Below are 27,152 nucleotides of genomic sequence, written 5' to 3'. Positions count from 1 at the left end.
ATGTTTGTGTATTAGATGATGTCACTTATTAGACTTTAGCAGTAGTAAACGCTCAGGGAAATTAGTTCCTTTCCCTCTGCCCGGTCTCTAATACCATCCATGGAAGGCAATTTTACACCCTCTGTGTTAATGAGGAGCTTCCCTAGTAGCTCAGCTGATAAAGAATCTGCCTGCAATGCAGGAGACCCCAGTTCAATTCCTGGGTTGGGAAGTTCCCCTGGAGAAGGGAGAGGGCTACCCACTCCAGTATTCATGGGCTTCCCTGGTGGCTCAGACAGTAAGGAATCTGCCTGCAGTGTGAGAGACCTCGGTTCGATGCCTGGGTTGGGAAGATGCCCTGGAGGAGGACATGGCAACCCACTCCAGTATTCTTGCCTAGAGAATCCCCATGGACAGAGGAGCCTGGCGGGCTGCAGTCCATGGGGTCTCAAAGAGTTGGACACAACTGAGCCCGCACACACATGCTTCCTGTGTTAATCAACCCATTCTAGTACTCTTCCATTCTTGCCCCTGGTAAGGTTTTCGTTCCAATAGGACTCCTAACACTTTTGTCCAAACTCTTTCTCTGAAGCTCTGTTCTTAAGACAGCCCACTGGTGGGAGAGGTGGGACATTGGGTGCTCTCTTGCTTTTTCCGCATTTTAGAGCCAAGCTTCTCAGACCTGCAGGCGTGGTCCTCAGTGGCCTTGCAGGGGACTGGCCAGGCAGGGTTGTCTGCATTTGGGAGAAGGCTATAATGGAGGCCCTGGGAAGAAATGGTGTGAGCCTCTTCTTCCTGGTCCCCAGGATCCCTGGGTGCTGTCACGAGTGGGGCCTAAAAGATTCCAAGGGGAGACTTGAAACTGCTGCTTCCTGGTCTTTCAGGCTGGCTTTTGGGCAACAGGCTTTCCCAGGGGATTCTGCTGCTGGTAGGGTGGTGGGGTACTGCCTGAGTTCAGTGTTCTAGAATGCCCTATTCCTACTGCTACTCCAGGACATTTTCACTTCATTTTATGCCAAAGTTCCTGGCATCAGAGTCTCACCATGGGAGAGCCTGGTTTGGGGGCTCAGGGTAGAACCCAAACTATATCCTTTTGGATATATGAAAGGCAGGTGGATGGGTTCAAGGACGTATGACCTGGTGAGCGAAAGGTCTTTAGGAGCATTTTGAGGGGAGTGTCTGTCCTGGATTAGTGGGGTGCCTGGGACCAGCAGAATAGTGTGGTGAACTGGGTCACTTCCATTCTGCTAGGTCTCCCTTCTGTCTTCAGAGGTCCAGTCTGCCTTTTCCCCGGGGAGATGCTAGACAAACGACAGCCCGAGAGTGCGCTGGCCACCCAGCCCGTGGGTGGTGGGCACAGTGCCCGGGCCGCACTGGCCTGGGTGTGGGTACATGTCATGGTCACTGGTTGTTTTCGCAGGCACAGCTTGGAGCCCTGATGCAGGGGCTGGGCCTTGATGGAGGTAGGCTGTTCCAGCCCCTTCCCGCCCTGACCAGCACCCCTCCGGCCCACCCTGATCCCCCAGACCACCTTGGCCTCCTCTCCCTTCTGATCTCTTTTATTTATATTGAAATGGTTCTGGAAAATACCAGATATGCAAACACCCAGACGGGGGGGAGGTGGGTGAGGAGTGGGGTGAAGACGGGGGTGTGTGTGTGGCGGGTGGGAACACAAGTATTTTAAAAATGCTGCAAATCTCTACAGCATTTCCCAGAAACCACAAGCACGCGTTCTGCCTGCCAGCAGGGCTCCCGCTGCCCCCCTACCCTGAGCTGCTGGATTCTCCTCACTGGAGCCTGGGGTGGGGAACAGTGTTGTGGGGGTGGGGATTGGTGACCCGTTGGGGTGGGGGCTCCCCTGCTGCCTGGGCAGGTTGCCTGGTGCCTCCTTTGTCCGTCTGGGCAGCGGGTATGAATGTGCCCCAGGCCTCTGCAGCACCCTGGGCACCCACCATGCCAGACAGGCACTGCCAAGGAGTGGAGTCATCATGGTCCCCCACCCCTTGCTATGCCATTTGGGGGGCCCCCAGCCAGCCCTCGAGTCCCATGTGGTGTTTGGCAGCAGCTTCTGTTCTGTTAAATACAGGGGACAGTGTTAGCAAAGCTTATTTTTTCGGTCATTGGCTCTAGTTGGGTTGGGAAACTATTTCCTTAGACCTGGGTCACTGCTCTGGCTCCCTTCACCTCCTGCCATATGTTCCTCAGAATCAGGGCATGGCGTTCTGCCCCTGCCTGGCTCACCCGGCCACTCTGCACAAACTCTGTGGCAGGAAAGAATGTTGGGGGTTCACCTGGCCTTCTGTGTGGTACCCAGTACAGTGTGTAGCTCACACAGGCTCCCTAGGTGGTATTTAATTGATCTGGTAAAGATTCAGTCTGAATAGAGATGCTTTGAGGGAAGGGCAGGAAAAATAGTAGCGAGATTGAAGATCATGGTTAGTGTTCACCCCGCTTCTATTAGAGGCTGTTCTAGATGTCTCCCACATATGAACTCAGTACATTTTCCCAGCAACCCTTTGAAGTAGGTACTATAATGATCTTTGTTTTGCAGATGAGGAAATTGGATTACAGAGAGGGTTCAGGTTAGGTAAGTTGCCTACGGTTTCGTGGCTACTAAGTCCCTGGTCAGGATTTGAACTCAGGGTACACCTCCTGGCCCTTCACTCTGCATAGGAGAGCTGTGTATCCACATTCGTACGTATGTGTTAGCTGCTCAGTCACATCTGACTCTCTGCGACCCTATGGACTGTATGCAGCCTGCCAGGCTCCTCTGTCCATGGAATTCTCCAGGCAAGAATACTGGAGTGGGTAGCCATTCCCTTCTCCAGGGGATCTTCCCAACCCAGGGATTAAATCCCAGGTCTCCTGCATTGCAGGCAGATTCTTTACTGTCTGAGCCACCAGGGAAGCCCTGTGTGTTCATATATCCATGTATACATCCATACATCTACATAAGGTAGAGGAAGGCAGTCTCTGGGTATCCTTATGCATCCACTGCCCAGCCCAGGCCTGGGCCTTCTGGTTCCTGCTCCCAGGTCCCTAGAAGCCTCTTCTCCAGAAGGAAAGGGGGCGCCAGAGGGGTGACTGGCCACTCACGCTGTGTGGATGCTACAGAAGGATGTAACTATTGCTCTCAGCCTCTCTGGAGGATCCACCTGAGGAAGTGAGCCCAAGCGGCAGCAGGCAGGATTCAATCTTTTTTTTTTTTTTCCTGATGTGGACCATTTTAAAAGTCTTTATTGAGTTTGCTACAATATTGCTTCTGTCTTATGTTTTGGTTTTTGGGTGCTGATGCCTGTGGGATCTTAGCTTCCCAACCAGCGATCGCACCCGTGCCCCCTGCATTGGAAGGTAAAGTCTTAACCACTGGACCACTGGGGAAGTCCCGGGATTTACCCTTGTGGGAGCTGGGAGAGGTCCTGGAAAGGGGCCTGAGGAAAGCCATGGGAAGAGAAGCGTCTTGGCAGCCTTCAGGTTCGGTCCCCTGGGGTGGGGGAGGGGTGTTCATATACTCCTTATACATCTTCCCCTGCTAGATGCCGGCAGCCAGGCCCATTGCCCCCTCACCTTTTTGGCTCTCACTGACATGCTGGTACTGACCTCTGTAGCCCTTAGGGTAGCAAGATCCCAGAATGTCGCCTCTGACCAGGAGCAGGTCCTCTTTTTATGCAGGAGTGAGCATGTTGTTTTCTAGTGTGCCCTGTGGGACAAAGGCAAGGACCGCAGCCCGGCACAGTGCTTGGCAGGTGGTGGGCGTGCAACTCAGCGTCCCCACTGGCTTCTGCTGTCCAGTCCCTGCTGTTTCTTTTGTCTGTAATGCTTTTTCCCGTCCACCCCTGTATATTCATACATACACACGGGCCCGGTTTGACCATCATTTCCCGAGGGAAACCTTCCCTGGTCCTCTCTCAGACCACAGCAGCTCTATACAGCGCCCCCCCCCCCCCCCACAGCCTTTATCAGGATTGTAATGAATTCGTTCTCTTCTCATTTCTGCCCTGCTGGAGCGCTTGAGAAGGGCAGATATTTTGTTGAAGGAAAGAAGATGGTTCTCAAGTCAGAAACTGGTTCCCTTGTTCAGCTCAGTCTCTCCGCTGGCCGTCCTCGGTGACTTGGCTGCAGTGTGTTAACGACTCTTGGTTCTGTGCTCGGATGCCTAGCGTCCCTCACAGGAGTGGAGACGAAATAGGACTAGGCAGCCAGGAGTGGGAGCCTGGGACGGGGCTCTGGGAGGAGGGCCACTGGGACAGCCTGCCCAAGGAGGCACCGAGCGCTGGTGAGAAGCAGATTTGGGGTCACATGGGGTTACACAGTGTCCTGCCCAGGGGACCTGGGAGGAATGTGCCTGTCTTAGTGGCTGCAGGTCTCTGATGGGGTGGAGCGTGGCCCGGCCAGGGCACAGGGCACCCTCTTCCCTTCTGCTTTCCCTGGGCTGCATTTCCCTGGAATGTTGGCAGGCTGGGAATGTTCACAGCAAGGATTTTTCCCAGTCAGGGCGACAGATTCCAGCTGGAGCCTGGGGACATCTCCCCCGTGGGCAGGGGCTACCGGAGAGACGGGTGGGGCAGAGGCAGAGGTGGGACAGCCCCAACTGCTCTGCTCTTGGGGCCCGGACTCGGTTCCCATCCTCTCTGGGAGATGCAAGGGGGGCCCAGCGAGGGGGCAGCCGGGCTCCTGGAGAAGCAGTGGGAGGCCTTGGGGACCAGAGACCTTGCCTCAGCAAGGCAAGAACGTGGCTGGTCCTATCCTCCAAGCCCTCACTTCCTCCAGTCGGTGCATGCATCAGGAAGGGTGCCACCTCAAATTCCATTCTCAGGTGGGGCTGCATCTGCTCAGACCCAGGTTCTTCGGCCTCTAGGGACCAGCAGCCTTGGTGCAAGGTAGCATTGCTGAGCTTGTCACCTGTATCTCTCTGCCACCTCACAGGGGCCCCATAGCCACCTCCAGGGGCCCCATAGCCACCTCCAGGGTCTGGTTCTTTCTTAGTGACCTTTCCAGCCCCTCTGCCCTCTGATCTCAGTTCTGCTGGCTCCTCCCTCCCGCTCCCATTTCTGCAAGGAGCTGACTCACTTCCTTCCTTCCCCACCAGCTTCTCTCACTGGCAGGCCCTAGGGCAAGCGGGTACCCACAGGGAGGGGGGTCTCTCACAGGGCACTTCCTGGGCTCCCTTCTCTGTCAGCAGGACTATGAGGCTGCCCCTGGCTCTGGGCAGAGCAGGGCTGGAGGCAAGGTGGACCGGGGATGGGCTTGGCTCCGGGCTGTAGGGAAGACTGGGTACCAGCGTCTGGAGCCCTGGGACAGTCAGAGTGGGACATTGGGAAACCTTGAGGAGCACCTGAGGCCCTGGCGGGGGTTGGTTCTGGGGAGAAGAAAGGCTGATGACATCATCCCTGGGATCAAGAAGCCTGTGCTTTCTCTAGAACAGAAGACATCTGCGAAAAGATAGATCTCAGCCCAGAGTGGCGCGGGCCGGAGGCCAAGCAGTGACAGCACTCGTCAGGCAGCACGAGATGGTCACGGCTCTCTGTGACACCCGGTTTCACGCCCAGCCCCATCCCATCAGAAGTGTCTGGAGAGTCCCGAGGAGCCTTCCAGGGACAAGGCGATGGGAGGGGTCTGATACAATGTCCTCGTTAGTTCCTCCTGCGGTGGCTGCGTCCTCCCCTCCCCGCCGCCAGCTCCCTCCTCTGTGTGCTGGTTTGATTGTGGAGCTGCCTGCAGAGGCACCGGCTTTGGGGCAGTGAGAGATTTCCTCTCCAGGTGGGCTGGCATCTTCTCTCTCCCCTGGAGCCTGTGTGCCTGGCACCGCGGGCACGGGGGACCCAGCCTGCACTGGGCCTGCCGCAGCCTTGCCTCCTCTGCAGGCGGCCTAGGTTACCTAAAGGACATGGGCACAGAGTGAGGTCAAGTCCCCACTCACTTGGCGGTGCGTCAAGATCAATAGAGGCGGGAGGCAAACTGGATGCCCTGCCTGAAGAGCCTGGGGGGGCGGGGGTGGCTGTGGGCTGTCTTCCTGGAATCCAGTGGCCAGCAAACATCCTTATTCCCCTTCGTGCTTGGCCTTGCCTGGCAGAGCCCCCATTTTCTCTGGCAGTCTCCAGTGAGCCTGATTCTGGCTTCAGTATTTCTGGACAGTGACAGAGGTTCTTATCTAGGTGAGGTTGGGGGTGGCAGGCAGGAATGAGGCTAGGTTTGGAGAAGGTGAGGGGTACTAGCCTGAACACCTCGCTTAGGAAAATGCCCTCACCCTGCATTGTGGGAGGTGAACCACGCTGCCCAGGCCCATGGATGCCTGCCCGCATGCCTCTCAGGCAGGCATCTGTGTGCCTGGGCAGGGCGGTTCCCCTCCCTGCACCCATCATTTCTTGGCCCTGACTTGGGGAGAAGAATCAGGTTCTGTGACGGGACACCTGGCTTGGAAATGGCTTGTACACACACACACACTCACAGCAGAATTTAGTCTGGGTTGTCCTTTTTACCCAGACCCTTCCAAAGCATTTTTGCCATGAGTCCTTCTAACCAGACGTCACCTTCTCTGTGCAAAGGCAGGCTGGCCTCAAACCAGAGGACTTGGTTTCTGGGGCAGAAGAAGGCAGAGTTTTCCTGTTTTTTACTCAGGGCCCTAGGTTCCCCACCCAACCCCTGTGTCTTCCTTAGACCACTGGTCTTGAGGTTTCTCTCTGTGCCTCTGAAGGAGAAGCCTCTGCTATAAAGAGTCTCCCCTCCTCCCTCCCCACCCCTTCTCTTCAAAATCCCCAAACTGTAGCTCTTACTGTTCTGTAGGAACAGATGCTTGGCAGATCTGAAGTTGGTTGGGAGGGCTGGTTTTGGCTGCAAGAACTGCTTTCAGCTCATTTGGGGGAGGGCAGCGTGGGCAGAAGGGCCCACAAATCGAGAGTTGTATGTGATTGTGTGTGTTGTTAACACATTGGTACTGGGCACAGTATGGACTCTGGAGCTGACTGCCTGGCTTTGAATCCTGGCCCTGCTGCTTACTAGGTGCATGTGCCCAGTCATGTCTGACTCTTCACGACCTCACGAATCATAGCCCAGGCTCCTCTATCCATGGGATTTCCTAGGCAAGAGTACTAGAGTGGGTTGCCATTTCCTTCTCCAGGGAATCTTCCCAACCCAGGGATTGAATCTGCATCTCCTACGCTGCAGCCGGATTTTTACTGGTGACCCTGGGCAAATTAATTTCTCTGTGCCTCATTTCCCTCATCTGTAAAATAAGAATAATAGTACTCTCCTCACAAGGCTGTTTTGAGGATGAATGAATCAATACAAGTCACTCAGAACTGTGTCACGTCATTATCATCTGTCTCTGATGGCTGAGAAGCTCTTGATACCTGGGAGCTCGATGGGCCATCTGCCCACAGGAATGCCACAGCCTGTTAACAGCTCAGCTTGGCTCATGGCAGGTGGGGGGAGGGGTTTACTCTTCTCGGGATGATGCTTTTGCCCCTGAGGCCTTCCAGGTGGTGGTTGTTCAGTTGCTCAGTCGTGTCCAACTCTTTGCAACCCCATGGACCATAGCATGCCTGCCTTCCCTGTCCTTTACCATCCCCCAGAGCTTGCTCAAACTCATGTCCATTGAGTGGGTGAGGCCATCCAACCATCTCATCCTCTGTCATCCCTTTCTCCTCCTGCCCTCAGTCTTTCCCAGCATCAGGGTCTTTTCCAAAGAGTCAGCTCTTCCAGGCGGAGATAGGGAAATGAGGTCCAGGTGGGACCCCACGTTTACTCGCGGCCACAGAGTAGCCCCAGAGTGGGATTGCCTTGCCCTGAGCATCCACTGTCATCTGCAGTTTGCAGCCAGCTTTCGAAGGTCTGCTCCGTTCCCTGTGACTTCCTCCAGTCAAATTCTTGGCTGATACCAGTACCTTTCAAAGGCCAGGCTTCTTTCTACCTATTTGTTTTCCAGTTGAACAAACTATACTTTTTTGTGGTCTCTTTACAGATCAATGTATTTCTTTACACCTGCCTTGCCTCTGACAGCCCATGTGGATTAGGGCTAACAGGAATTGAGGCATATGAGACTTCTCAGGTGGTCCAATGGTGAAGGCTATGTGCTTCCTTCACCACTGGACAAGGGGCCCCAGGTTCGATCCCTCGTCAGGGAACTAGATCCCACATGCCATAACTAAAGATCCTGCATGCCACAGTGTGGCAATGAAGATATCATGTGCCCCAACTAAGACCTGGTACAGCCAAATAAATACATATTAAAAAAAAAAAAAGTATTGTGGCACAGAATGGAGAGGCAGCCCTGACCAGCCAGTTCCTGGGTCTGCTCTCTGCTCCTTCCTTCACACATAGGAGTTTGCCCACGCACTCGCACCTTGAATTTTCTAGCTACTGTTGCAAAGCTTTTCAAGTGAAGTGCCTGTGATAGAATGTGGTAGCAGTTGGATCCATGCCTTGCTGCCTGTTCCTCCCGAGGGAGCTTGTTGGAGCCTCTCTAGCGTGATGAGCGTGCCCCAGAGTCCTCCTCCCACCCCTCCTCTTTAGCTTTATCCAGATGACATTGCAGGGAAGTGTCCAGCCATGGTCCCCACTACTCCAGGGCAGACCTCCTGGCTTTCTGCTCAGTATAAGACTTCATTGCCGTATTTGCCCTCAAGAGTTCAGGGTTCTGCTGGCAATTCTCCTTCTGGGAGCGCTAACATCAGATGAGTCCAGCAGCCGGTGATGTGGGGAAGCCCTCAGGCCACGGCATTCCGGATGTCTTACCCATGCATGGTCTAGAGAGTCTGCAGAAACAAGGAGCAATTGTGTGGCACTGAGGGGCTTTCTCCCAGGCCTGGGATGCCTTGGGGTGGGGGCTGGCTTCCACTCAGCCTTGCCTTTTCAGCCCCTTGGCTTCTGCGCCCAGGCTGGGGGTTCAATTGCGGCTACCATCCCTTCCCCCACTTCCCTTTGAAGCCTGGAGGCCAAGGCAAAGCACATGGGGACAGGAGTTTAAGCTGACTCTGGGTCAGGGGTGGGAGAGAACAGCAGGGGGTCAGGGACAATGCCTGAAGGAGTCTTTGTCAGGGACGACAAAGACTTTGTCAAGGACAAGCTGAACAGGGATCCTCTGGACCAGACCTTCCCAGTAGAAAGTTCTGCAGAGTGATAGCTGTTCTGTCATCTTTGCTTTCCAGCTTGGTAGCTGTTAGCCACACGTAGTTATTGCCTACTTGAAATGTGGTCGGTGTGACTAAGAACTGAATTTTAAACTTTATTTGATTTTTAATTTAATCAGGAGCATTCCTTTGTTTCAGTTTAAATAGCCACACTTAATTAATGGCTACCATGTTGAATAGGGCAGCTCTAGATAGCTCATTCGGGAAGAGATGATGGAGTGGTCTGGAAGCTTGTCTCCTCTTGCAGCATCCCTGGTGAGTCTGGCAGGGGGGAACATGTTTTCCCTTCCTCCCAGGAAGGAAGGCTTGTCCTCTTGGGCAATTTCTACACTTCACCAGCTCAGGAATCCTGCTGCCCCAGGGCCAACAGGTCCTGGCCGTGTGCCACCGCAACTGTGGTAGTGCTTCCCCAGCTCACCAAGCACGTTTTCTGCCCAGCCTGGTAACACACAGGCACTCACATGCCCCAGTGGATTTGGCCAGGGCTCTTAACATGGAGGTGTGGGTTGGTAGGAAAAGTAGAAGCTTTTGCATCTTCCTTCCTGCTTCTATGGAGTTTGGATCTGTGCTTTATTTTTACTTCAAAGGATTCTAGAAACAGGCCCAACAGAGGTCCCCAAAGGTGAACACACAGATCCTCAAACATTTATTGAATGTCCAGTGTTTGAAAGACACTGAGGTTTAGCTGAAAGAACGGCTCTAACTTTGAGAATAAATAGCACAGGCTTCCAGCTCACACCCCAGGAGACCTCACTGATATTTTATTTAAACTGGTGTGTCTGACTCTTAAACTGGGTTTCCTTTTTTTTCTCCTGTGGACATAGAGAAGAGTTGTCTATTATATGAAAAAGAGAAGAACAGTTCTTCATTATGCCTATCGGCTCCGGTCTCTCAGAGGGGGCAGGGATGGGAATATTGTGTCATTCATTTACTAGTGCCCCAAGTCTTGGTGGAATTTGGGGCAGGAGAGTGGAGGATGTTGGGAAATCATCCTCAAGGCTGGCCCTTGGCTTTGGACCTTGTGGGAGCTTGGCAAGCAGAGCCAGTTTGGAAATCCCCAGGGGCCGTGAGGAAATCCCCAGCAGCTGAGAGTCCTCAGGGAGCAGCAGGCCAAATGGAGCCACCAGTCAGGTGGTCCCTGCCGGCAGCCAGAACCTGACTTCAGGGAAATGGACTCCTGCTCTTGTCAGAGAGGACAAGCCCAGACTTCCCCGCCTGGGCTCTGTGCCCATGAGATGGTATGGGGTCCACAGGCTCTGAGCAAACCTTTGGGTATGCAGATACAGGGACTTGGGGAGCTCTAAGCCTTAGTGGGATTCCCTGGTGGCTCAGACGGTAAAGAGTCTGCCCATGTTGCAGGAGACCCAAGTTCGATCCCTGGGTCGGGAAGATCCCATGGAGAAGGAAATGGCCACCCACTCAGTATTCTTGCCTGGAAAAAATCCCATGGACAGAGGAGCCTGGGGGCTACAGTCCATGGGGTCGCAAAGAGTTGGGACACAACGGAGCGACTTCACAAGCCTCAGTGACCACCTCTGGGACAAGCCCACTGACCCTTCTGGATTGCTTGTCCCAGAACTATCCCCACTACACAGGCTCAAGGCGTCCTTGGAGTCTTCTGTTTATTTATGAAGTCATCCATTCATCCGTTTTATTCCATCAGTAAGCGTTTGAATGCCTACTATACATGAGGACTGCTTTGGGCTGTGGGAATGGAGCAGTGATGAGCACAAAGTCTGCGCGGAGCTCGTCCTAGCCTCTTCTCGAAGTACCCATGGGGTGAAGGCAGAGGCCATCTTGACATTTCAGCCTCCTCTCCTGGGGGCGCCTCTTGGGGGCGGAGCCGGGAAGGCGACCCCGAGGAGGTGATATCCCACTGCCTGGGCCCTGGCGGACCCTTGTGAGGGAGGCGACCGCCCTCTGCCGGGCGTTAGCAGCAACACAGGGCGGATGCACCGCGGGATTCCAGGCGCATGTGCCGACCTGGCCCCTCCCTCCCGATCCCGCCCTAGCGCTGGCGGCGAGCGGGCGGGGCCAGGAAGCGTAGGCCTCAGGGGTTGGGGGCGGGGCCAAGGCTGGCTGGGCCCCTAGCCACCTCCTAGGCAGGATTATCTGCCCAGCCTTGGGTGTGCACCCTGGGTCTCAGCAGGTTTCTTCTAGCCCTCCTCCCCTCCCAGAAGGTTTCCTCTAGCCCTCCTCCCCATCCCTAGGCTTCTTCAAGAAAGTCTGTTGGGGTCCACTGGTTATTGATGCCCAACAATTTAAGAAAAAACACCTTAAGTATCTCAAAGGGTACCAGTCACTACTAACACCTTTACACTGTTTTTTCATAGGCGAGAAGACTTTTGTTATACACACACACAGGTGATAAAGGATAATCCTTCCCAGCAGAGGAAAGTCACAAGTACTGAGAAAACCTTGAATTGATCACCCTGGAGAATGCATTTGTCTGGTGATGAGGCGTCTCCTACCCATAAATGCATAAATGCTCCAGCCCCTCCCCAGCCATCAGAGCTGAGTGCTGGAAACAGGACTTGCCCCAGCTTCCCTAAATAAAGAGTTCTATTGCATGCTTCTCTCATAGCTCAGTTGGTAAAGAATCTGCCTGCAATACAGGAGGCCCTGGTTCAATTCCTGGGTCGAGAAGATCCCCTGAGAAGGGATAGGCTACCCACTCCAGGATTCTTGGGCTTCCCTGGTGGCTCAGCTGATCAAGAATCCGCCTGCAATGCGGTCGACCTGGGTTCGATCCCTGGGTTGGAAAGATCCTCTGGAGAAGGGAAAGGCTACCCACTCCAGTATTATGGCCTAGAGAATTCCATGGACTATACAGTCCATGGGGTCACAAAGAGTCGGACAGGACTGAGCGACTTTCACTTTCACTTTCACATTGCAAGCTAGGTCGCTTCAGTCATGTTCCACTCTTTGCGATCCTATGGACTGTAGCCCACGAGGCTCCTCTGTCCATGGCATTCTCCAGGCAAGAATACTGGAGTGGGTTGCCATACCCTCCTCCAGGGGATCTTCCTGACCCAGGGATCCAAACCCACCTCTTTTACATCTCTTGCATTGGCGGTGGGTTCTTTACCACTAGTGCCGGGGGGGGGGGGGGGGGGGGGGGGGCAGGCCAAGAGTCCTATTAGTGACATTTTATACATTGCAAATTAGTAATAATACAATGGATGCTACACAGTTAGAATCCATTTATGGAGACAGTACTTATAGCCTTTTTCTTTTTTTGAGTTCTGATTAAAGGGTAATAACAAAGACAAATGGGGTCAGAGCAGTATTCTTTCATTAATATGTTAACTAGAACCTCAGTCTCAATGTTTTACAAACTATCTCCCTCTAAACCAGCCTCAAGAAATTCACAGTCTCGTGGTTAGGGGATGAAACAAACAAAAAACCAAAAAACCCCAAACAAGCATTGTGCTTCCCCACAGTGTTCACCTTGAGGTATTACATATCAATACTAGTTTCACAAGTAAACCACTTACTCCTCAGAACCTCCTGCCTAGCTTGCTCTAGCTCTGCTCAGCCGCTTTGCCTGGCCCAGTGCCCAAAACAGAGCCAAGGACCATTCACTCATCCAATGCTACCAACGTGGGAGAGCAGGGTAGTTGAAATTGTTACTCTATCTAAATATTCCTTTGAATATTAAAAGAATATTCCTCATTCTTTTATCCGCAGCTAATTGCACATGTAGGCTTCCCTGGTGGCTCACTGGTAAGGAATCCACCTGCCAGTGCAGGAGATACAGGTTCAATCTCCAGTCTGGGAAGATCCCCTGGAGAAGGAAATGGCAACCCACTCCAGTATTCTTGCCTGGGAAATCCCACGGACAGAGGATCCTAGCGGGCTATAGTCCATAAGGTTGCAAAAGAGTTAAAAACGACTTAGCAACTAAACAAGCTGCACAAGTACCTTTCAGATCAGTTGGTTAAATCCAGTGGGTATTTACTGAACACCTAGTGTGTGCCTAGTTCTAGAGGGGGGGATGGTCTCTAAAGGAAGTAGGAAATGTTCTTGTTCTCCAGGGAGAGAAGAAGGCTTAAACATATCACACAAATGTATTACCATCAAAACATCAGTTTGGTCATGGCGTATATTCACTCATTAAAATTCAATAAATTCAAATACAGCTCACTATCCCCCCACTCCCACCACGCACACACACAACCAGTGCGAAAGTAGAGCTTTCCTATGAAACCTTTTGGAAGATGAAATGGTGTAAAGTGAAGAAGCAATTACCTAAGGGCACATTTTGCTAATGGATGCATTACAAAATCATAAGGCACAGATACAGATTCAGTTCAAAGCTATGGTGATTTGATGCTGAGAGGCTGAGTGTGGTTCCTGGAGAAGGAGCTTGGCAGGGTTGCCCAGGGTGTGTGCTGCCTCTAAAACGCTTGCTGCCAAACAAATGCTGGATGCAGGTTTTGCTTTTCTAGCATTTTTTTTTTTTCCGTAAAAGCAAACCACCTCTTCAGATTTCTTTTGCTTGTCGGAAGCAGGTACTAATGTAGGTCTTCTGTAAAGCTAAGTGGCATAAAGCAAACTTTGAAAAAGCAGAGGACACCTGTATGTGGTTGTGTAGGAAACTATATTACTTGTAGTCTGAAACTGTAACCATTGTATTTTGTCTACTTCACTGTGTACATTATGCTTTCAGATATAAGGATGGTTTATACAAAAGCATGTGTAATCTATTTTGTGAGCAAGTTAAGGGATTTTTAAGAGTAATTTTGGCTATATTCTATTTTTGTCTTACATGTTGACTTTAGCAACTCTAACCCCCCATGGTGTGTGACTCCCATGTATGTGATGGAGCACCGTGCTAAGTATATTCAAGAATCACCATGCATGAGCGGTGATATGAATATTTATGTATAGACAGTGAACGCTGTAGTTTTTAGTGATAATCACTATCAACCATTTGTTAGGCCTAATGCTAGGTGCTTTCCACATATTACTTTTAAAAATTCTCACAGCAACCCAAGAAGATGAGTATACTATAAGGCAAAAAAGTGGAAAGTTTAAGAAGTAACTTCCCCTTAGGTCAGACTGCAAAAAAAAAAAAAAGAGGCTGAGATTCGGTCTTTGCATTACCACACCACTCAGGCCTTGGGTTTTGGAATGGCTTCATGAAGGAGGTGGGACTCGAAATGGACTTGGAGAAATGGGGAGGGTTGGGAAGGTAGAGAGGCTGGTGGAGAGGCTTTCAGAAGTAGAGGCTCTGAGGCTGATGAGGGCCTGAGGTCTTGTCTGAGAGAGTGAGAGCCTGGCGTGCTGGGGAGATGGTGAGGGTGAGAGAAAGGTGAGGGTGAAGTCCTGAGGAGGAGCCAGATTCTGTCCGTCCTTGGAGGCACTTGAGGCACCCGGCGTGGTCTGGATAGCTGTGGGAGTGACTGCATGGCCCCCCAGAGCCGTAGGGCAGGTGTAAGGGCCAGGCCCCGGAACAGCACTGAGCGTTGGGCCGCAGAGGGACCAGCCATGGTTATGTGTGAAGCTGAGCGGGTTGCCAGGGCCCCAGCTTCCCCCTCTGAATGAAGAGGTCGTCCTTCTCATGAAGGGAAGTGAAACTGCTCTGAGAGGGTCCCCGTCAGTAACACTAAGCATTTCAGAGACAGAGTAGACAGGACCTAGTCATGAGCAGAACCTCAGAGTGGACGGGCCTGTGGTTACCAGAAGTCAGAACAAGACTGTGCAGATAAAGTGACCCTCAGTCACCCAGAAGCTTCCAGGACACTGCTGAGTGGGAGGGGCGCCCCGAAGGTTCTCACGCAGCTGCAATAGAGAAATCCCAGTCTGTGTGTGAAAACCCAGGCTTCACTCCCAGCAGAGGCTGCGGGCTCGCTGACATCCCACTGGTTCTGTTCTGGCCTCTTCTGTCAGGCTTGGTTATCAGGTTTTACAGCCTTTGGCAGAAACAGCTTGTCAGAAGGAGGTGAGACTGCTGGAGACAGGCACGCTGACAGGCAGAGTGACAGCAGGGGGAGGGGACAAATGAACCGAACGAGCAGCAGGTACACAGACACAAAGGGCGTCAGAAGCCACGGGGGTAGAGCGAGCCTTCACGGCTGCGGTGCCGACACGGGCCTGGTGCCCTCGGAGAGTGGTTCAGGGCATTGATGAGGCAGAAGCCAGGCTGTAAGTCAGGAGGTCAGAGTTTAAGGTGCTTGAGATGAGTTCTGTGCCTCAGACAGTAAAGAATCTGCCTCCAATGCAGGAGACCCGGGTACCATCCCTGGAGAAGGGAAGATCCCCTGGAGAAGGGAATGACAACCCACTCCAGTATTCCTGCCTGGAGAATCCCATGGACAGAGGAGACTGGTGGGCTACAGTCCATAGGGCCGCAAAGGGTTGGACACGACTGAGAGACTAACACTTTCCCTTTCAGAGTATTTTAACTTAAGAAATTTACAGAGTCTATAAAAAGTCTGTTATTTTTATGATTTTAAGTAGTCACAGAATTGAGAAAACTACTTAAAATAGAAAATATTTTGTCCCTTAAAAGGGGTAGACTTCAGTTACCTGGAAATTTTGCTTGTGATGTCCCTTTTCTCCCCCTAATGATCACAGATAGGTAATAATTGTTAAAACTTATTGAAAACGTATGGGCTTTGCAAGTCCCACTTCATTTAATCCCTGCAATAACCCTATGTGGTAGGCACTGTTTTTCTCCCCATTTTACAGGTGAAGAAATGGAAGCACAGAGTTAAGTCGTGTAGTTTACTGCATGGAGGAGCCAAGATTGAACCAGGCAGTCTGACTCTGGAGGTCTCACTGACTTAAGTACAATACACTGTGAATAATTCCTTTAAAGCAGTGATCCTCAGAATCATCTGGAGGGCTGGTAAAACCATAGATGCTGGGTCCCCTATCCAGAGTTTCTGATTCAGTAGGTCTGGGGTGCAACTCTAAAATTTACATTTCTAACACGTTCCTAGGTGATGTTGATCCTGCCGGGCTGGGGACCACATTTTGAAAACCAAAGCCATTTCACCAACTGAGGTTTCACCAATCTCATACTAACAGCGTCAGTGCAGCCTAATCCTCGCTTCGCAGATGACAGAAACTTAAGTCATCTGCCCATGGTCGCACAGCTAAATCATTCAGTCCTTCGTTCACTGACTGTCTCACTGATTTAACAAACAGGCACCTCTGCCCTAGGCCTTATGCTGACCCTCCAATCAAGCAACTCTCAGCTGTGGCTGCATGTAGGAATCACCTGGGGAGCTTTTAAAAATCCCAGTGTCCAGGCTGCCCTCCCAGACCAATCAAATCAGAAACTGGGAGGAAGTGGTGGGATCCAGGCATTGGTATCTTTAAAGTCCCACAGGGGTTTTCAGTGTGCTGCAGAGGTTGGCATCATTGTGTCAAGAAAGCCCTGGAGATGCAGAGACCTGTGACACAGTGCATGCCTCTGAGGGGCCAGATCACCTTCCCAGGAAAACACACCCTTCCCTGGGAGGTAGTTGTTCAGTCACTCAGTCTTGTCTGACTCTGCGACCCCATGGACTGTAGCCCGCCAGGCTCCTCTGTCCATGGCATTTCCCAGGCAAGAATACTGGAGTAAGTTGCCATTTCCTTCTCCAAGGGACCTTCCTGACCCGGGGACCAAACCAGGATCTCCTGCATTGGCAGGCGGGTTCTTTACCACTGAGCCACCTGGGAAGCCCCCTCCCTAGAAAGCAGTGCTTGAGTGCTAAGGCGCTTCAGTCATGTCCGGCTCTTTTTGACCCTACCGACTGTGGTCTGCCAGGTTCCTCCGTCCATGGAATTCTCCAGCCAAGAATACTGGAACAGGTGGCCTTGCCTCCTCCAGGGGATCTTTCCGACCCAGGGATCGAACTCACGTCTCTGATGTCTCCTGTATTAGCAGGCAGGTTCTTTACCACTAGCACCACCTGGGGAGCCCAGTCCTGATGGCTGGTACAGTGAGTGGCAGGTAGGAGGTGGAGCTAGGCTTTGGTCTTCTTGGGCAGTGCTTAGCAGCCTTTTCCCTGGGCTCACTGGAGCAGCCAGGATGATAGGCCTGGGGTCTCCAGAACCCCTGCTGGGCCCTGGTTAGGTGACAGTTCTGCTCAGGCTTCTTAGCACCCCCACCCTCACCCCACCGCTGCTCTTCCCGGAGAGGAAGAGGGAGGCGACAACTGTTTCCTTTATTCTGCAGAGCTGACAGTGTCTGAGACAGCTTCAGAAGAGCTGTCTCTTGGCTCCTTCCTACCTGCTCCCAGCCCCCATTTCGGTCTCATGGGTGTCCCCAGCCCTGGTCTGGGCACCCTGGGATACTAACTCCACAGGCTTCTCTTCATGCGGAGCACTGGCCTCGCTGCAGCGCTTGCTCATCAGCCAGACACCCACAATTTCCTCTGCTTGCAGGCCCACCCACCCCGCCCCACCAGCCCCACCCTCCTCAGTTGCTGGCAGTGTGGGAGAGAGGGACGTCTACACAGAGCGTGCAGTCAATTCCATGCATGTCCCCGGTGTATTTATAACAGGGAGGCAGCCACAGTGGGCCTCAGACTGATCGTGTGGGTCTCTGCTCCTACAGGACTTTACAGGATGGCCGTACAGCTGCTGTTTGGGCACAGCGTGCAGCGGGTCCTGTGTGTGTCTGTTGCTGCTGTTGTATCGGAGGTGACGTTAGTGGTTGTCTTGGCCTCTGCCGCAGTCATTAGTTGGCTGGGGTGAGCCTATGATTGCGTGTTCTCAAGAACACTGTGCTGTGATCGAGTGTTCATGCGTGCTGGTGTGTGTGTGTCTGTGTGTGTGTGTACGTATGCTCATCTTGATCCTAGCCTGTGGGGCTGGGGGGCTGCAGGTCTCAAATTCCTCTGCTATTTTTAGGGGCCATATCAGCTCAGCTGTCGGGAGCCCGGGTGTGTGTCAGTCGGAAAGTCTCCCCCTCCCTGTCCCTTGCCCCTATCCCTCCAACACCTCCGGCCCCCCACCCCCACCCCACGTCCTTCCCCTCAGAGCCTCCTCCTCCTCCAGGCACGCTGTATCCCCCCGCTGCCTCCTAGCATACCTGGTTCCCGCAGTCCTCCCGGCCAGGCCACTCAATCTCTCACTCTCTCCGACTGGCTCTGGCCAGGGTTGGGCAGCTCTGGCCGGGAGGGGCCTGGGGAGAGGGAGGCGAACAGGGGCGGGGCCACTGCCAGTGCTATTTTGAGCCGCTAACGGGAGCAGCATCGGAGAGGAGACTCCTTGCTCTGGGCTGCTCCGGGCCAGGCCATGCGGGTGAGTGTCCCTCTGATCCCCCACCCCGGAAATGCCCCAGACTCCTCACGTTGTCTCCTCATTTAGGAAAGGAGGGGCCTTTTTGTTGTTTCCCTCGATGTGGCTGAAGTAGGTGGGGAGGGAGGGCTCAGGCTCCTCTCTTGGCCTCTTGGTGAGGAGGGAATCCTTCATCCCCACAGCCTCTGCCTCTCATGACTTCGGGAGTTTGGGAGGGGACACCATCCTCTAAACCTCAGGGTCCGGGGACTGTATCAGTCACCCCACCTGCCCGGGACACGCCTTCCCCACAAACTGTGAGTGCCCCAGGCCTTCATTCCTGGGAATGCTATTACCTTCCAAAGCCCAGAACCCCAGCATCTCCCAGGCCTTTGGAAGTCCTGTCCCTGGTTTGCGTTGCCAGCAAAGCCCTCCACCTACCCCCCCCCACCCCTCTTTCCTCCTGGTGAACAAGAGAGAGGGGCTTGAGAGGGCTGGTTTGGGGACTTGTCAGGGCTCCCCGCTCGGAGCCCCCGAAGGTGGGCTCAGCGTCGCCTCCTCCATTTCTGTGAATTGGACACTCATATGGGGCACAGAGGGCATCTCAGGGATGCCCTGACTCTCTACAGGTCTCTTTTTTAGCAGAGATTACTTCAGAAGAGTAAGTTCCTTAAAAAAGCAAGTGAGGAGAGACAGAGCTGCCTCCAGTGTGTTCTTCTCCCCCACGCCGCTCCTCCCAGCCACCAAGGATAAGGTTTTCAGTTGTGTCAGCAGTTGGCTGAGTCTAGGAGCTGGCCTGGCGGAGGTGGATCAGGAGCCTGAGATATGCCTGAGAGCATTTGTGTCCCCCTGTGCCCAGAGCCTGCCCCGCCCCAGCCTCAAAACTGGCACCAGTGTCAAGGTGTGTGGGCGGGCTGGGGGTGGGGCCTGAGAGACTTCACACCCTGGGAGTGGGTGCTTCCTGCTTAACACCCCACCCCACCCCTGCCCACCTTGGGCATCCAGGTCTCTGGCACCAGGTCACAGATTTGGGGCCATGCACGATGATGGCCAAGCAGTTGCTAAAGTGCCCTGCAGACAGGCAGTGAGGATCCCCAGAGAAGGGGGGCCGGCCCCCAGCAGGTCTGGCCGTTGGAAGAGGAAGCCTGGGCCTTCTGCAACTGCGGTGCTGACAGGAAGCCATCCCAGCGCACCTGCTTCCTCCAGGCTGGCCCAGCCGGCGGTGGCCTCTCACTTGGTGGCTTTCTGTTCCGCTCTGGGCCAGAGGAGGGCTCTTGCTGGAGGCTGGACCGAAGGCACCGGACTGTCCCTGCCAAACTCTTCTCCCCTTTCTCCTCTGGCAGCCTGGCCTTGAGGGCATTCCTGGCAGAGCGCCCCCCCCCCCCGCCCCCATTCCTCCCAGGTGGCTCAGTATAAAGCTTATTGCAGTCACGGGCAGGTAGAGGGGTAAGGCCATCTCTGGAAAACCCCTGCTTTCTACCCAAACTGTTGCTCTGGCAGGAGGTGTCATGGGAGGTCAGTGACGCAGGTGAACCAAGGAGGGGAGGGGGCAGGGCTACCTTCTGTCCCCTGACATGAGCCTCCGGGGTTCCTGCTGGAGGGCAGACCTGGGTGTGCGTCCCAGTCGGCCACTTGCTCCCATGAGACCTTTGTTGTTGTTCAGTCGCTAAGTCGTGTCTGACTCTGCAAACCCATGAGACCTTGGACAGGTCAGTTCCTTTTGCTCATCTGTAAAGTAGGAATCATACTAGTATCTGCTTCAGAGGGATGTTGTGAGGATTAATTGAGATAATGCATGTCAAGGGTTTAACACAGTACCTGGCACTTAGTACATGCTCTTATTGAGCTAACTGTTCTTACTGGTATTTCTTCCTTATACCGCTGCCCTCCTCTCCCATCCTTAGATAAGTTGGTGCTAGGTTAGGACTAGCAGGGAGAGGGTCACCTGGGAGATACCCTCTGCATTCCAGTGGTAGAGGGGAGAGCTGCCAGGCTCCTTGGTCACAAATGGCGGATCTTCTCTTCCTTTAGGCGCTCACTCTTGGGGTGTCCACTGTCCTTGGGCGCTCACAGTGGGTGGATGTCTTGCATGGACATTTGGGCCTCAATGTATTTGCCCAGGCTGAGCACTCCATGCCTAGAGGGTGCCTCATGGGTGGAATGATTCTCCTAGGGGCGTTTGTGTACCCGTTCCCTCCTGCAAGGGACCCAGAGGATGATAAGTAAAGAGCGGATGGTCCTGCTCGTGATGCAGAGGGTGAGACCCAGCCTGCCCCAGCCCCCTAACTCAACCCCAGCCTTTGAAGCCTTCAGGGCAGAGGGTAGATGGGTCTCTCCATACATTTCTTGGATTTCTCCTCCTTGAGAACAAATGTTTTTGGCTGTTATCTCCTCTGCTTTTTCTTTTTTATGGACTGTTTTACCATCTTTATAATAGAAATAAATAGTAAGTAACAAATACATAACACGATAAATACCAAGTGTTTCTATTGTGTCTAATTTGCACAATTTACAAGATTGTTATGATCACTGTTTGCTTACTATTTAGGTTCTAGTGTTTTTGATTGATGTTATTTTAGGAGGAGTTTTCCATATGGCTACATTGTCCACATATTTGTTAGTTTAAATCGCAACATAACAATGGATTGTACTAATTTAGCAGTTTACCTGACCCCCTCCCATTCTTAGGGAGTTAATTATTTCCAGTTTAGGGCTGTTATAGATGGTGCATCTTTGCATAGGTTTGTGTGTGGGGGGGGGGGAGGGGGGTGGTTTCTCCTAAGTCAGCTTATACATTCTGGAAGATGGGATGGCTACTGTGGGCTCTGCAAAGAGCTACTAAGCAATTTCAGAGTGTTCTGCCCTCCCCTCATCCCCATGGTTTACTATCTACTTATTGTTGCTAAAGTTAGAGATTATACCTCCCTTGTTTTTCCCCACATCCCTGGGAATTGGGATGGACAAGCTTTATTCTTGATAATTTACAGCCGACAGAAGAGACTAGATGGCAATAAGAGGTTTGTACAGAGGACCCCCACTGCAGGACCGTCAGGCAACAAACATCTATTAAGTGCCCACAGTACGATGGGTAAAAACAGAGTCCTGCCCATGAGGGAATCAGTCTGGAGAGTGATCTAGGCAGCACAAGCGGCTCCCAAGATCCATCCTGGCTGTGAATCGCAGTGCTCCCACCTGCCAGCTGCGGGGCCCTCAGTGCGGGACTTGCCTTCTTCATTTCCTTACCCAGATAGTGGGTTGTTGTGAGGATTAGGTGAGGAGGGAGTGTGAAGCACCTATCACTGTGCTGAGCACCACAGTGAGGATTTGGTGAGCCTTGGTTTCTCTTCCCTTCTGGAAGAGAAGAGGACAGGAGTGCCAGAAGGCAGGAGGTGGCCAGAGCCTTAGAGAGTGGTGGGCTTGTGGTCCCTTCGCAAGTCCAGAAACTCAGTTTGGGCACATTGAATGCTGGTAAGCTCCGCCCTTTCAATCTCTGCTTTGGCTGGACGCAGGCCTCCTGAAGCTCAATGCTGACACAGATCTTAACCAGAGTTGGCCACTAAGGATGACTCAGCCCCCCAACCCTGCCTGACACAGCAGAAAAGATGGGCCTCCAAGGGAGCCGCACAGGCTTGCAGCCGGAGCCACTGGGGTTGAAACCCCAGCTCCACCACTTACCAGCTTTATGACTTCATCTCTCAGTCTTCTTCCTCGTCAGTAAAACGGGAATAATAATGGTTCTCCTATCCTAAGGCTATAAGATTTATATACAAAAATACACATAAAACACCTTTACAGGGCCCTTCTCATTGTAGGTGCTCCATGTTCAGTAATGAATGTTGTTGGAAATGTCTGAACTCACCAGAGAGAGGACAGGTCAGAGGAGAGAGGACAGGTCAGAGAAGAGAGGCTGTTGCTCCCAGGCACCCTCGCTCCACAGAACCATCAGGTCTCAGTTCTGCTAGAGTAGCAGAGAGAGATGTAGGTGACTGTAGCGGAGATGCTCCCACCATCTTTGGGACTGCATTCCTTACCTGTTCTCTGTGGGACAAAGACAGGTATTTCTTGATTCTAATTTTAGTTAAAATCTAGTGATAAGGAAGAGAGGAAAAGATCTGGGCACTTGAGCACAGAAGCCACAGAAAGAATTCCTCCAGGGAAGAGCCTACGTCTGTGGTCAGAAGGATGCTCCTGAGGAGCAGCTGACGAGGAGGCTGACGGGCTCCTCTCTGCACACACAGGAGAGCTGGAGCAAGGCATCAGAGGATGAGTCAGTGAATTAAACAAGCCAACTTACAGTCTAGAATATAAGCTGACAGTAGAGTAGAAGCTTCCGTGGTGGCTCAGTGGTCAAGAATCTGCCTGCCCATTCAGGAGATGAGAGTTTGAGCCCTGGAAGATCCCCTGGAGAGGGAAATGGCAACCCACTCCAGTATTCTTACCTGGAGAATCCCATGGACAGAGGAGCCTGGTGGGCTACAGCCCATGGGGTCGCATAGGAATTGGACATAGCTTAGCCACTAAACAGCAACAAATAGGATAGAAACATCAGCAAAGCAAATTAAAAATAATTCACTGAAAACAAAATATTCTCTCTCTCTCTCTCTTTTTTTTTTGCTATGAATCCACGATAAGTAAGAATAAGAGTGATGGGCTTCCCTGGTGGCTCAGTGGTAAAGAATCTGCCTGCAGTGTAGGAGATGCAGGTTCAGCCCTGAGTTGGGAAGATCCCCCAGAGAAGGAAGTGGCAACCCACTCCAGTATTCTTGCCTGGGAAGTCCCATGGACAGAGGAGCCTGGCGGGCTACAGTCCATGGGGTTGCAAAGAGTCAAACATGACTTAGTGACTCAACAACAACAAGAATAAGAATGAACCAGTTTAAACTCCGCTGACTTGAACAGATTCTTGAGATGACACCTCTCCCTGGGCTGAGGCAGATTCCACCTGTTGAGTTTCGAGAGGACCCGCTCTGGTTTCTAACCCCCGGAAGGGGCAGCTGTGTTGTTCCCCAGGCCTCCTACCCTTGGAAGGTGCTGGTGAGTTGGAGATAAAAGGCAAAGCCACAGGAGTCCTAGTCCTTCCTTAATCTCCTCCTGGTTCCCAGGCCTGCAGGTTCACTGAATTAAGAGCTTGCATGAAAATCCCATAGACTGAGGAGCCTGGCGGGTTACAATCCATGAGTTATCATTGCAAAGAGCTGGACACGACTGAGCGTGCATGCACGTGCCTGTCCGCACCCCAACTCCTAGGGCACCAGACCTAGAAAAGACTTTAGCCACTGTCTGGACCAGCCCATCCCCTGATTCCACGGAGAGGCCAGAGAGGTGAAGCGGCTTCTTCAAGGACACACAGCTGCCCAGGGCAGGAAGGTCGAGGTCCTGTACCTCACTTTGTCTTCTCTGTCCTCTAATCTTTTACTCCTTATTCCTTCTCTGACCTTTGGAGCTTCGTAACCCTTCCCCCTCCACTCCATTCTTCCCTTTCCCTGTGGCCCACAGTCTTTGTCCCGGCAGGTCCTGGTCTTTAGGAAGACGCCGAGCCCCTGAGAGAGCCTGCCCCCGTTTCTTCTCTGACCCAGGGTGTGGGCTGCTTTCGGCACCATGGCCTTTTCATCAAGGTTTGCCTTCTGGGAGCAAAAGGAAAGTTACACTTCAAAATCTTTGTGCTTTTTCCCTCTGTGCTTGGCATGGCGTGTGCAGGCAGGAGACTGGCTGGTGGGAGAGGGAGCTTTGGGACCTGGCAATGGACTGGGGCATGTGTATTGGGGGGTTGGGTAGAAGGACCAGGGGCACTGTGAACTCCCTCTTCTTGCCTGGATGGGCTCTTCTGCTGGGTCATGCTCCTCCCCGAGCTCCACCTCTGGTAAGCTGAGCTGCCTTTTGTCCCACGGGTGCCCCTCCAAGTTAACCCCTCATGCCCTCTGCACCCTGCGGCTGCTCTGACTCACCCCCTGGTACTTGAGCTGCTGTGAAGGGACCACTGGGAATGGCTTTGGCTCTGAGGCCTCAGAACTGGGTCTCCCCAAGTCTGGGGTCTGTGATGGGGAGGGTGAGAAGGAGCCAGGAGTGGAGAGCCAGGCCAATTGACTGCCTGGGGCCAGAGGGTGATTCTGGCTGCAGACCTGCGCGTGCCTTTGTGCTGTGCACAGTCCCCAGCTGGGCAATGACCTCCAGCAGACAGAACCCTCTGGTGGGGGAGGGGCAGTGAGTCAGCCTCAGGCTAAATCCAGACCTGAGCTCAGAGCTGGGTCTGGTGTCACAGCCATCTCAGGGGGCTGCCATGCCTCACCACTTGGGAAAGACCCCTGGGGCCCTAAGCTTGAGCCACCCAGAAGGAGGACAGACTTGGAGCTGGCGAAGGACACTGAGTGGACTTGGAGTCTGGGCTATCACTGGGCCCGAGCTAACAGCACTGCGTGCCGTAATGAGTGTGTCTGGGTGGTGTGTGAACACTCGCTGACCCTCTAACCTGTGTGCCCGGGAACTAATGCACGGTGTGATGGGGGATGGGCGGCGTGGGCCTTTGCGGGGGTGTCAGATGCAGACCTAGACTCTCCTTCCTTTCCTCTCCGCCAGCCCCTGTCTGCCTGTTCTCTGCTCCAGTCCCAAATTTCTAAAGTCGTGGAGTCCCCTCTGATGAATAATGGCCTTTTCCCCTCTGTCCATGGCAGTGTGAACTCACTTTGAAGCTTGAGCCCACTGAAAATAGCTCTATGGGCTATTAGCTTTAAAACTGCAGCAGCCATCACGCTGGTCAGTGCCCCCAGGCATTGCTAATTAGAGCTCAAAATCAGCCATGGACCCTGGCTACACAAGGAGAGTCCCCATGGGTGGATAATTAAAATGATTCTGGATGCGTTTCTAAGGATCTTTTCCTTTAGGAATCAAGGACTGCTTCCCATGCTCCTGTCTCTGGTGAAGACCTGTCCTTTTCCTCTAGTCCTAAGTGACTGGGGGAAAAAGAGAAATGAAAGCCACTGGGACTGCCTGAGCTTTTGAAGGGAGGGATGCTAGTGAGCGGGAGAGGAGAAGCCTCACCCAGACCAGAGGCCTGGCCCTCTGGGTCTGTTCTGAGCCAGGCTCTGAGCTGAAAGAACCATCAGAGCAGCCATAGTGTCTGTTCTTTTCCCAGATACGTTACGGTCACTGCCGTCTGCCCCTGACTCTGCTCCTCCTCTCTAACTCAGGCCAGCCAGCTTCCAGGCCAGGCACAGACCCCAGAGCCCAGGCATCTTTCCTCCTTTCCCCTCTTCCACCCCTCCCAACCTTGGGGTTGCCTCCCTCAACTGTATGGTTGGCAGAGTTCTGTGGGTCTGATGTTGGGAAGATATCTGGTCTCCTACATTCCTGCCTCTGCCCAGCTTCCTGTCTCCAGCCAGAGCTCGGCTGGCTGCTGGGGAAGGCATGCAGACTCTGTGCTGGGGAAATCATACTGACCTGGAAGCCAGCCTCATTGGGCCGCCTATTCACTCCACACTGAGCTCTGCAGGCCCCATACACAGGGGTCCTTCCCCCACCTCAGTCCCAGGGTCAGGGGGCTCTTGTTCAGACCACCTCCTGTTTGAGCTGGGAATGGCTCTTGTAGTTCAGCCTGAGTTGAACTCGTTGGACGCTTCCTATAAGCAAGGCCATGATGTCACTCTCATGGGTGGACCTCTGTAAGCAGCCCACGTGGGCCACATGGCTGGTCACTGAGGGCAAAGGATCCGTGGCTCTAACCCCCCGCAGAGATGCTTCATCCTTGAAGTTGTCCCTGGACAATCTTGGCCCCAGGGTAGGATAACTGTTGCCCAGGTCCAGAGCCCCAGGACTCCTAAGCACTCAGGAGCTCTGCCTCTAGGAGGGAGCGACAGCTTGGATATTTACTTCCTGTGCTTTCACTGCCGGGTCTCCCCACTCAGACCTCTGACTTGCCTGTGACTTCTTCTGTCTGCTCCCTCAGGTTAAAGAGGAGGACAAAGCTCTCCCGAAGCCTGGCCCTCCTGCCAAAGAGGAAGGGGCTGTAAGTGGTTCTCCCAGACCCGTGTGTGTGTGTGTGTGTGTGTGTGTGTGTGTAAGTGAGTAAGTGCGTGAGGTGTGTGTGTGTGTGTGTGTAAGTGAGTGAGTGAATGAGTTGTGTGTGTGTGTGTGTGAGAAAGAGAGAGGAAGTGAGTGAGTGAGTGAGTGAGTGAGTTGTGTGTCCAGGCAGGCTGTGTCTGGGAGGCAGTTCCGTGGAGCCGGCAGGCCTGCTAGCATGCCCCTTCTCGTGTGGGGTGGCTAGAGGGAAGGCCACTAAAGTGATGGGAAGAACAGCAAATGTGATGCCAACCTGGGGTGTGTGAAGGAGATGGCAGTGCCAGGCATTTTGGGGACCTCTCCCTAACTCCCCTCTCCTTCATTCCTTCCTATTGTCCTGGTTTCCCGAACTCTCTGGGGCTGGAGAGGCACGGGTGGGATCTCTCTTAGATGGGTGAGCGTCACATGAGAGCTCAGCTGTTGGGATTCCGCGTCCTGCTCTGATGGCACAAGACAAGGTGGGGAGGGACCTCACTGCAGCTGCTGCCGTCTCTTCCCAAGACCCCGTCAGCTGCTCGGTGCGGGCAACCCGGAGGCAGGCGCCAGCCACCCGGTGCCGTAACCCCCACCAGTCATTCTGCCTTGGGACAGAGGCAGATAAAGGGACAGTGACCCTGAATAAAGCTGGACACTTTTAAGGCAAGAGGGGAGAGAGTTGTACAGCAGCCGGGTCCAGAGATGTGCAGTTAGGCGAAGGCTGCTGTTGGCCCAGCGGGCAGGAGGGCCCAGAGCTCTGGGACTGCTGGGTCATGGAACAGATCCAAACTTCAT

At 53.2% G+C, this 27,152-nt stretch overlaps 1 protein-coding gene and 1 long non-coding RNA gene across 9 annotated transcripts in view; one reads left to right on the top strand and one right to left on the bottom strand.

Annotated features, from left to right (window-relative positions):
- Positions 1–27,152, top strand: part of MYO18A (myosin XVIIIA) — a 101,234-nt gene that overhangs the window by 20,118 nt on the left and 53,964 nt on the right. Inside the window, exon 1 of one of the 8 annotated variants that reach the window (XM_042256588.2) lies at positions 18,273–18,353. The exons of the other annotated variants lie outside the window; for them this stretch is intronic. Within the exon in view, the coding sequence (XP_042112522.1) occupies positions 18,348–18,353 (6 nt within the window). The 5' untranslated portion in view covers positions 18,273–18,347. Of the gene's footprint in view, positions 1–18,272; positions 18,354–27,152 lie in introns of those variants that run through there. 8 annotated transcript variants of the gene reach the window in all.
- On the bottom strand, positions 10,713–18,201 carry LOC114116895 (uncharacterized). Its single transcript, XR_003590732.3, has 2 exons — positions 18,142–18,201; positions 10,713–15,255 (listed from the first exon to the last, which is right to left on the bottom strand). It is a non-coding gene; the product is annotated as an uncharacterized LOC114116895 (long non-coding RNA).

This window comes from Ovis aries, chromosome 11 (genome assembly GCF_016772045.2).
Source record: "Ovis aries strain OAR_USU_Benz2616 breed Rambouillet chromosome 11, ARS-UI_Ramb_v3.0, whole genome shotgun sequence".
NCBI classification, from domain to species: domain Eukaryota; kingdom Metazoa; phylum Chordata; class Mammalia; order Artiodactyla; family Bovidae; genus Ovis; species Ovis aries.
The sequence above is the reverse complement of the archived record's forward strand: the minus strand, read 5'-3'. Positions and strand labels throughout refer to the sequence as shown.